Below are 10,261 nucleotides of genomic sequence, written 5' to 3' on the forward strand. Positions count from 1 at the left end.
TCCAACCGTGGCACGTTCGCACCCGGGAGCCCGCGGGGGCTGAGCCCAGCACCCCCCGAGCTCCCCGCCCACCTGGATGGGGCCCCTGAGGAAGCCTCACCTGCCCCCAAAGGGTCCTGACCCCCCCACCCTGCAGCCAGCCGGGACTCTCAGCCAGCAGGTAACACCACAGGGTTATTCGCTGTCAGAACACAGCGTGGGGAGCACAGACAGCAAAGTCCATCTTGTGGGGACCCAGAGCCTGGAGCCCTGGACTCTTTCTCTCCTCCCCCCACCCCCACCACACAATGTCCCAAACCAGGAGAGTGACCCCTTCCTGCAGCCCAGCCCCGGACCCGCCCGGTACTCCTCTGTCAGGGACTCACAGGACGTGGGCTCTCGGCTCCCTGGGGGGTGCCCCCTTCAGTGCGACAGCCCTTCTCGGGGTCCACTGTCTCTCGAGGTCAGGTCCCTCCACCTCCTGGAGCCGCCCCCCCCCTCTTAGCGTCAGCGTCTGCCATGGGCCCCCTCAGGGAGTCCCCTCGCTCTGGAGCCTCTGGGCCTCCACTCCCAGAGGGAATAATGCCCCCCTGATCTCTAGGCTGGAGCGATGCTCCGCCAGCGTAACACAGGAGGGTTATTGAGCATTGAACCCAGCACAGGAAACTCTCCAGCCTTAGGCCTGGCCTCCCTCAGCCCAGCATATCCCAGTCCCCCCTGCAGCTCTGCCTGCTCCCCCTTTCCAGCCCCGAGCCCCCCTGCTTCCCAGCTGGGCATCTGATACCCCTGGCCCCAAGCCCCCCCTCTGTCCATTGTCTTCTCTCCAGCGAAACAGGGTGGCCTGGGTCTCGTCTCCTCTCCTCTCCCCTCCCGTCCCCTGGCCCCTCTGGCTGGACCCGGCTGGTCAGCTCACCGGGGTCCTGTCCCCGCAGCCCATTGTCCTCCCACTGGCCAGAACAGGCTGCGACTCCTGAGCCGGGTCACCAGGGCACCAGTCGCTGGGGTCTCCATCCTCCAGGCCATCGGCTGGAGTCCCGAGATCCCTCTCCGGTCCTCTGTACCCACAAACTCCCTCTCCCCTCCCCTCGTTAAACCAGTAACACCCAGGGATACTGAGTCCCACCCCCTCTGCATGCAACCTACTGGAAAACATGGAAAAACCTGGAAACCCCCCACTTCGTCACAGGGCCCCTCTCTCTTCCGGCCTGGAACCGGTTGGTCAGATCACTGGGGTCTTCTCTCCTCAGCCCTTTGTCCTTCCGCTGCCTTCCAAGCTGGGGCGAGCCCCTTGATCACCAGTTGCTAGGGTCCCCCATCCCCAGGCCCTTGTCCGGGGGTCCCAGCCGCTAGGCGAGGTCACCCCTGGTCCTCTGCACCAGCAAACCCTCTCCCACCACCTTGTTAAACACGCAGGGAAACTGAGGCGCACACCCGCTACTCATGTACAACACCACAAAAATCCCCACCCACCTCCCCGAACCAGCAGCCACCTGGTCTCTCTGTTCTCCAACACCCGGCTGATTCCGGCAGAGGATGGGCTGGGCCGGGCCGTGAGTTGTCAGGCTCCAGAGTGTCGGGCTATTGTCTGTGGCCAGGCTGCAGTACCATATCTGCCCTCTAGGGATCACTGCAGCACTTAGTTCCTTGTCCCACTGCCTACATAGGGGAAACTGAGGCACCCACACACGGTATTCAGGGAAAGAACAGTCCCACTTCGTCGCTGGGCGGGGCTGCAGGATGGGAGTGAGGGGTGCCAGGAGGTAGGGGTCTGTGGGTCAGTAATGAGGGGTACCAGTGGGGAGGAGCGCTGGGGGCCGCGTGTCGGGGGGTCTCACGGTCCCGCCCCCCCCAGGTGCTGCTGCGCGAATACAAGCTGCGCTCGTACACCTTGAACGCCGTCAGCTTCCACTTCCTGCAGGAGCAGAAGGAGGACGTGCAACACTCCATCATCACTGACCTGCAGGTGAGGGCAGGGCCTCAGCACGCCCCGCCCCTTCTCTCTCCCCCCCACCTGACAGGCCCTCCCTGGGCTCCCCACACCTGACACAGCTGGGCCCAGCTCCCTGGCGTGGGCCGGCCCTGCCCCCTACTGGGTCCCCAGCCCCCCGACACCGTGTCCTGTCCCCCCAGAACGGGACGGAGCAGACGCGCCGGCGCCTGGCCGTGTACTGCCTGAAGGACGCCTACCTGCCACTGCGCCTGCTGGAGAAGCTGATGTGCGTCATCAACTACATGGAGATGGCGCGGGTCACCGGGGTGCCGCTGGGCTACCTGCTCTCCCGGGGCCAGCAGGTCAAGGTGGTGTCACAGCTGCTGCGCCAGGTGAGGAGGGGTCCGGGGGGGTGTCTCAGGCTTGCTCGGCTGTGTCCAGCCCCTGGGAGGAGCCTGCGTCCATGCGACGCCTTCTCGGGGGCCCAGCCTCACAGGGCCACAGTGCTGAGCCCCCAGCACCTGGCTCTGTCGCACGCCCCTGGGGGGTCCCCTCGCTCTACCCCCTGGGGCCGGCCCCCCTGCCCCGGGCTCCAGCCTGCGGGGACCCTCAGCCAGCGCAAAGGGGGGATTGTATGTCCCGCCCCAGCCCAGGCCGCTCTCAGGGCCCCAGTCTGGCCAGTCCCTGCCCCAGCCAGCTGGGTCTGTCCCGGCCCATGGCCTCCGGCTCCACCTTATGCCCCAGACGGGTCCCCTATCCCCTCCCCCACATCCCCCCTTCCAGCAGGGTCCCCTGTGTTCCCTCCCAACAACCACCTCAGTCCCAGGTAAACTGATCACCTGGGGCCCCCCTTCCATCCTTTGTCCCCCCTGCACTGGCCAGAAGTGGCTGCTCCCGAGCTGGACTGGGCCCCCTGGGCTGCTGGCTGGGTCCTGGCTGCTGGGCGAGGTCACACCTGGCCCCCTGCGGTAATGACTCCCCCCCGCCCCCCCCACTGCCCCCTTATACACATAGCACACAGGGAAACTGAGGCACACACCATGTTCATGCACAACGTTAAGGAAATCACCCACTTTGTCCCAGGGCAACTTCTGCCCAGGAAGGGGAGGGGGCAGTTGTGGGGGTGGGGGGCTGAGGGAGTTGGGGATCCTCTGGCTAGATTACCCCCACACACACACAGGGCCCTGATGCCCCCACTCGCCACAGGCTATGAAGCAGGAGCTGGTGATGCCCGTGGTGAAGTCGGAAGGGGGCGAGGACTACGCCGGTGCCACGGTCATCGAGCCTCAGAAGGGGTGAGCACGTGGGGGGGAGGGCAGTGGGGAGCAGCCCGTAGGGAGCTGAGGTGGGGGGGGTTCGATGGGTCTGCGGTGCGGGGTCCCCACGGGAAATGGTGCTGGGAGGGTCTCGGGGGCGGGGGGTTGGCACCAGGAGACAATAACCTTCTCGCCCCCCCCCAGGTACTACGACGTGCCCATCGCCACACTGGACTTCTCCTCCCTGTACCCCTCCATCATGATGGCTCACAACCTGTGCTACACCACGCTGCTGCAGCAGGGGGCGCCGGAGCGCTACGGGTGAGGGGCGGGTGGAGGCCGCGGGCCCTGGGTCCGTGTCCTACCTGGAGGGGGCTGTGGGGTGCTCTGTGCTACGCGAAGCCAGTTCCGCTGGGGGGGAAGGGGGATCGGGAAGTGGGGTCCTGTGCGTACACGGAGGACTGGGGAGGGGGCTCGTGGGTGATCTGTGCTACACGGGGTTGCAAGGAGGAGTTGGACGAATGGCAGGGGGGCATGGCCATGGAGGGGACCAGGGGAAGTGGGGGGGCCCGTGCTACACGGGGAGGTGGGAATCGGCGAAGGGGGTTGGTGCCCCAAGTCCGAGGAGAGGGCGGCTGGGCTGTGGAGGTCCCTGTGCTACATGGAGGGCAAGAGGGGGACTGGGTTGCAGGGGGCTGGCTGTGACGGGCAGGGAGTGAGGGGCCCTGGGCTACACAGGGCGGGGGAGGGTGAAGGGCGTGGGTGCCGGGGGAGGGGGCTGGGCATGGGGTCCCATTGCTACACGGGGACATGTGGGCGAGGGGGCTGGGCTGTGGGGGTGCCCTATGCTACACAAGGGAGATGTGGGTGGGGAAGGGGGCTGGGGCCGTGAGCGGCAGGGGGAGTGAGGGGCCCTGTGCTCCAATGGGGCGAAGGCGGCGTGCCCATGGGGGAGGGGGAGCAGGGTGAAGATGCAAGCCCCCTCCCCCACGACCAGCTTTCTGGGGGGCGGGACTTGAGCAGAGCTGGGGTGCCCCCAAGGCAGTGTCTGGGCTGGGGTTCTGTGCAGGGAAGGGAATGGACGGGGGGGTCGGGCGTCCTGAAGCCCTTCCCCGCCCATCTCCCCAGGCTTCCCTGAGGAGTTTATCCGATCACCCACGGGCGACCTCTCGAAGGCCTCTGTGGCAGGGGCTGCTCCCCGAGATCCTCGGCAGAACCTGCCTGGCCCCACCCGCAAGAGGTGTAGGCGCTCGCCGGGGGTGCAGGTAGGTGTGGGGGCGGCGAGCGGCAAGGGGGGCTCGGCCGGGGTGTGCAGGAGGTGTTGGGGAGGCGGCTGAGTGGGGGGGGGGCTCGCCGGGGGGTGCAGGAGGTGTGGGGGACGGCTGAGGTGGGGGGTGTGGCGCTCGGCCGGGGGTGCAGGAGGTGTTGGGGAGGCGGCTGAGTGGGGGGTGGGCTCGGCCGGGGGGCAGGAAAGGTGTTGGTTTTTTTGGGAAGGCGGCTGGAGGGGGGGATGGGGCTCGGCCAGGGGTGCAAGGTGTTGGGGAGGCAGCTGGGAGGGGGGTTGGCTCGGCCGGCGGGTGCAGGAGTGTTGGGGGCGGGGTGGTAGGAGGGTTGGGCGAGGACGGCTGAGTGGGGGTGGGGCTGCGGCCGGGGGTGCAGAGGTGTGGGGAGGCGGGCTGAGTGGGGGGTGGGCTCCGCCGGACGGGTGCAGGAGGTGTTGGGGCCAGGGGGCGTGCAGGAGGCGTCTGGGGAGGCGGCTGGGGGGTGGGCATCGGCCAGGGGGGTGCTGCAGGAGGCGTTGGGAGGCAGCTGGGCAGGGGGAGGGGGCTGGCCGGGGTGCAGCGACGTGGGGAGGCGGCTGGGACGAGGGGTGGGATCGCCAGGGGTGAGAGGCTTGGGGAGGCGGCTGGGCGGGGGGTGGATCGGCCAGGGGGTGCACGAGAGGCGTGGGCAGAGCGAGCTGGGGGGGCACTCGGTCTGGGGGGTGCAGGAGGCGTGGGAGGCGGCCTGGGCGGGGAGGGGGGCTCGGGCCGGGGGTGAAAGGAGGCGTTGGGGAGGAGGCTGGGCGGGGGCTAAGGGAGGCACTGGGATTGTGGGCGGGGAACAGGGGCTGCGGGGGGAAACATGGGGGTACGCGGGGACTCGGCATCAGGCCCCCCCCCTGCTGATGGGGCGTTGACCCTCCCTGGCGCAGTAGAAGTGGGCCAAAGGCGGAGCTGCACGGGAGACCGACCCTCCAAGCGCAGGTGGCTGGACGGCCGAGCTGGCGCCTCAGTCAGCGCCAACTTCGGTGTAAACGGCTTCACCGGGCCAGGTGGAGCTGCCTGCCTGGAGATTCTCCAGGGTGACCGGGGTGGGGCTGGACTCGTCTTCCCTCCCCAGCCTGGGGCCGTGGGGGGGATTTCCCACGGTGGGGCTGGCAGCTGCTGCCCCATGTCTGTCGGCTGGGGACTCAGGGATTTCTGTGCCGCCCAGCCTCCAGGGCTTCCCTGGCCTCTCCTCAATCCGCCCCGCCCAGCCGGGTCAGAGCACACCCCCACCCCCACCGCGGACAGTGCTCCTGCCCCGGGCTTATCCGATGCCGGTGCTGGTCACAGCCTGAGACCTCCCAATCCAGCCAATCTGGGCTGGGGCGCGGCTGCGGTGTGGGACCCTCCCTGGTGCTGGGGAATGGCCCTCTGGGGCAGAGGCTCAGGGCTGGGGTGTCAGGACCCCTCCCCCTGGTGTAGGAATGCAGCCCTCTGGGGCCGGAGCACAGGGCTGGGTGTCAGGACCCCTCCCTGGTGCTGGAATCGGATGCACTCTGGGGTGGGGTCTTGGATATATGTGGGGCCCCTCACCCAGTGCTGGGATGCGGCCCTCTGGGGTGGGGCCAGGGGCTGGGTATATGGGGAACCCTCACCCAGCACGGGATGCAGCCCCTCTGGGCACCGGGCCAGGGATGGGTGATCGGGGAATGCGGTGGGAGTGAGGGGGCACTGGCAGGGCTGCGGGTCGGGAGTGGGGGGCAGCGCAGGCTTGGGTGAATTGGGGGGCTGCGGGTCGAGAGTGAGGGGCACTCGCAGAGGTCTGGGGGGTGCAGGCTAGGGCCGGGGCGCAGGCTGCGGGTCGGGAAGTGGGGGCACGGCAGAGCTGGGCTTGGCAGGGGGCTGCGGGTTGGGAGTGGGGGGCAACTGGCAGGGCTGGGAGTAGGGGAGCAGGGTGGGCTGGCAGGCGCTGTGGTCAGCAGTGGGCACTGGCCGGAGCTGGGGGGAGCCGTGCCAGTCTGTCTGTGAAGAGGGGTCTCGCCGCAACCCCATTACCCTGTATTACCTGTATTACCCTGTGTCCGCCCCCCCTGCCCCCAGAGCGTACAGGTTTTGGCGCCAGATGATTGAGAAAACGAAGCAGCTGCGTGGAGTCGAAATACACATGGCCAATGGGTAAGCGCCGACGGCCAAGGGAGGGGTCCTGTGGGCTAGATGGTGGGGAGGGTCTCGCCCACATCTCCCCCCCCGGTGCTGTGTGGGGACCAGGTGTCCAGCGGGGTAGCTTCTCTCACCTGCCTGCCCCTCTACCCCCGGTGGTCGTATGGGGATACGGTGGGGGGGACAGGTCTACTCTCACCCTCTGCTCTCCAGGTAGTGTATGGTGACATGTGGCCCTGGTCGTGGGGGGGGGGCTGGTTCCTCTCACCCTTGCCCCCCAGCTGGTGTACCAGGGACATGAGTTGGGGCGGGCAGCGTTCTCTGTCACCCTGCCTGCCCCCTTCGAATACCCCCCCGCCCCCTGGGGTGGTGTATGGGAAAGTCTCTCTCAACCCCTCTGCCCCCCCAGATGTGTAACAGGGACACGGGCTGGGTCGTTGAGGGGCCGGATCGCTCCTCACCCGCTCTGCCCCCAGGTGGGTGTATGGGGACACGGACTCGTGATGTGCCGCTGGGGGCCTCGTGGCGGAGGCCATGGCGCATCGGGCAGCGAAGCGCCACCTGGGTCTCTGGCACTTCCCAGCGTCCCCCCCCCATCAAGCTTGGAATTCGAAAGGTAGGGCGTGGGGGCGGGCTGCTTCTAACGCTCCGCCACACAGGGCAGCGCCTGGGGGGCCAGGAGCCCTGGGGCTGGACTAGTGCGTGGCCCTTGGGGGGGGGGGTTAAGGGGCCGCAGGGCTCTGCCGTGGGACGGGCCGGGTGGTGGGGTATGGGGAAGCAGGCTCTGCAGTAGGCGGGAGCTGGGGGCGGGTGCAGGGCACTGCTAGGGGGCAGGTACGGGGGTGCAGGGCTCGCAGTAGGGAGCTGGGATGGGGGTAATGGGGGAAGCAACGGCTCTGCAGGGGGGGGTAAGGGGGCACAGGGCCTCCTGCAGTGGGAGGGGGATGGGTGGCGGGTATGGGGAAGCAGGGCTTCTGCAGGGGGGGCGGGTACGGGGCGCAGGCTCTTGCAGTGGGAGGGGGCTTGGGGTGGGCGGGTATGGGGAAGCAGGGCTCTTCCGGGGGGGCGGGTACGGGGGCGCAGGCCTCTGGCAAGTGGGGAGGGGGATGGGGTGGTGGGTATGGGGAAGCAGGCTCTGCAGGGGGCGGGTACGCGGGGCGGGCTCTGAGTTGGGAGGGGCTGGGGTGGCGGGTAATGGGGGAAAGCAGGCTCTGCAGGGGGGCGGGTACGGGGGTCAGGGCTCTGCAGTGGAGGGGGCTTTGGGTGGCGGGTATGCGGGGAAGCAGGCTCTTGCAGGGGGGCGGGTACGGGGAGTGCAGGGGCTCTGCATGGGAGGGCTGGGGTGGCGGTATGGGGAAGCAGGCTCTGCAGGGGGGGCGGGTACGGGGGGCAACAGGCTCTGCAGTGGGAGGGGGATGGGTGGCAGGTACGGGGTGACAGGGTCTGCAGTGGGCCGGGGGAATGGGGTGGCGTATGGGGAAGCAGGGCTCGGCAGGGGGGCGGGTACGGGGGTGCAGGCTCTGCAAAGTGGGAGGGGCTGGGGGGCGGGTCTGGGGAAGCAGGGGCTCTGAGGGGGCGGTACGGGGGTCACAGGGGCTCTGCAGTGGGAGGGGATGGGGGCAGGGACGTGTGCAGGCTCTGCAGTGGGCCGAAGGGGGGGCTGGGGTGGCGGGTATGGGGGAAGCAGGGCTCTGCAGGGGGGCGGGTACGGGGGGCAGGGCTCTGCAGTGGGAGGGGATGGGGGCAGTACGGGGTTGCAGGGCTCTGCAGTGGGAGGGGATGGGGGGCGGGGATGGGGGAAGCAGGCTCTGCATGGGGGGGCGGGTACGGGGGCGCAGGGCTCTGAGTAGGGGGAGCTGGGGGGCGCGGCGCAGGCTCTGCACGGGGGGCGTACGGGGGCGCAGGGCTCTCAGCAAGTGGGGCAGGACTCCACCCCTCACGCCGCCCCCAGGTGTAACTTCCTACCTGCTGCTCAGCAAGAGAGCGCTCGGACCGGCCTGTATATCTCCTCCAGCGCCGCGCCCAAGACGACACGATGGACTGCAAAGGGCATCAGACCGTGCGGCGCGACAAACTGCCCCCGTGGGTGCCAACCTCATCAACACGCTGCCTGCGGAAGCTGCTCAATCCGACAGGTGGGTGGCGGGCCGGAACCGCACACCCTCGCTCTAGAACCCTACACCCCACTCCCCTCCCAGAGCCAGGAGAAGAATCCAGGATCCTGGCTCGGCTGCAGCCTCTGCCTAACCTCCTACACCACTCCCTCCAGAGTCCGGGGAGAACCGGAGTCTTGGGTCCCAGCCCCCCCCGCTTTAACCACTAGATCCCGCTCCCTCCAGAGTGGGGAGAGACCCAGGAGTCGGCTGCCAGCCCAACCCCTCCTCTAACCTACACCCCACTCCCTCCTCAGAGCAGGAAGAGAACCCAGAAATCCCTGACTGCCAGCCCCCTGCTCTAACCCCACACCCCACTCCCTCCGAGCCGGGGGAAAACCAGGATTACCTGGTCCCAGCCCAACGCTCTAAACGCACTAGATCCACTCCTCTCCCAAGCCAGGTGGAAACCCAGGATTCCGGTTCTGCCTTCGACATAGGCCCCCACTCCCCAGAGCCAAGGGAGAGAACCGGAGTTCCTACTTCCACCCCTGCCTCTAGCCCAGCCCCTCCCCCTGGCTGCTGGGGGAACCCAGGGGTCCTGCTGTGCACTGTGACGTCATGGCAGGGACCGGCGGGCGGGTGGCCCACGCCAAGGAGGATGACTCGGACCTGCTGTGTAACCGGGTGGACATCTCCCAGCTGGTGATCAACAAGGAGCTACCCGCACGGGCCCACGAGTACGATCCGCCACAGGCCACGTGGCTGCGGAGAGGTGAGGCATTGGGGGCGGGGACCCTGGGCCGGGCCCGACCAGCAGGCGGGTGCTGCCTCCGGTGCTGGCCTTGTGGGCCTAGCCTGCACTGAGCTCCCCCCCCCCCGGCCCCCCGGCACTCCCCTGACGGGGCACTTGAGGCGGACCCAGGGAGGCAGAATAGCTGCCCTGGCCCACCTGCGCTGGCCCACCTCCCTGGAGAAACAGCCCCCCGCACTTCCTTGGTCGCAGCATCGCTGGGCGCGGGGCACAGCAAGCGGGCTCCAACCCTTTCCCCCCCTCTAGCCCAGCGGCTGCCCCACCTCCCACCAGACCTGCTGGTGCCCCTCACGCCTGACCCCCATCCCCTGCGGGCCGCAGCTCTGTGCCATGCCCTCACGTGCCGACCTTACCCACAGCCCCTGCTAAGCCCAGCTGTGCCCCCCACTCAGCTACCGGTGCCGCCTACACTCCCGACCTCGCAGCCCCGCTAGCCCACTGTGCCCCACCACCCTACGGGTGCCCTCACTCCCGACCAGTCACGCAGCCCCTGACTAGCCCAGCTGTGCCCCGCCCCCACCAGCCCTGCTGTTGCCCCATCACTCCTGACCCGCAGCCCTGCGAGCCCGGCCCTGCCCCTGCCCCCAGCTCTGCCAGTGCCCCCACTCCCTGACACCGCAGCCCCCGCTAGCCAGCCCTGCGGTGCCCTCCACTCCCGACCCGCAGTCCCCCCAAGTCACCCAGCTCTGCGGTGCCCTCACACCCGACGCAGCCCCCTGCTTAGCCCGGCCCTGCCATGCCCCCGCAGCTCTGCATGCCCCCACTCCTGACACCGCAGCCCC

At 68.7% G+C, this 10,261-nt stretch overlaps 2 protein-coding genes across 2 annotated transcripts in view; one reads left to right on the forward strand and one right to left on the reverse strand.

Moving 5' to 3' along the window:
• Positions 1-10,261, reverse strand: part of LOC116817991 (DNA-directed RNA polymerases I, II, and III subunit RPABC5-like) — a 256,942-nt gene that overhangs the window by 128,089 nt on the left and 118,592 nt on the right. The window lies entirely within an intron of this gene.
• Positions 1-10,261, forward strand: part of LOC116818007 (DNA polymerase delta catalytic subunit) — a 32,007-nt gene that overhangs the window by 5,419 nt on the left and 16,327 nt on the right. The window contains exons 10-17 of the mRNA XM_075070561.1: positions 1,832-1,942; positions 2,110-2,301; positions 3,116-3,204; positions 3,370-3,486; positions 6,513-6,587; positions 6,982-7,048; positions 8,587-8,707; positions 9,294-9,426. Coding sequence (XP_074926662.1) covers positions 1,832-1,942; positions 2,110-2,301; positions 3,116-3,204; positions 3,370-3,486; positions 6,513-6,587; positions 6,982-7,048; positions 8,587-8,707; positions 9,294-9,426 — 905 coding nt within the window. The remainder of the gene's footprint in view (positions 1-1,831; positions 1,943-2,109; positions 2,302-3,115; positions 3,205-3,369; positions 3,487-6,512; positions 6,588-6,981; positions 7,049-8,586; positions 8,708-9,293; positions 9,427-10,261) is intronic.

Source organism: Chelonoidis abingdonii, chromosome 11 (genome assembly GCF_003597395.2).
Source record: "Chelonoidis abingdonii isolate Lonesome George chromosome 11, CheloAbing_2.0, whole genome shotgun sequence".
Lineage (NCBI taxonomy): Eukaryota > Metazoa > Chordata > Testudines > Testudinidae > Chelonoidis > Chelonoidis abingdonii.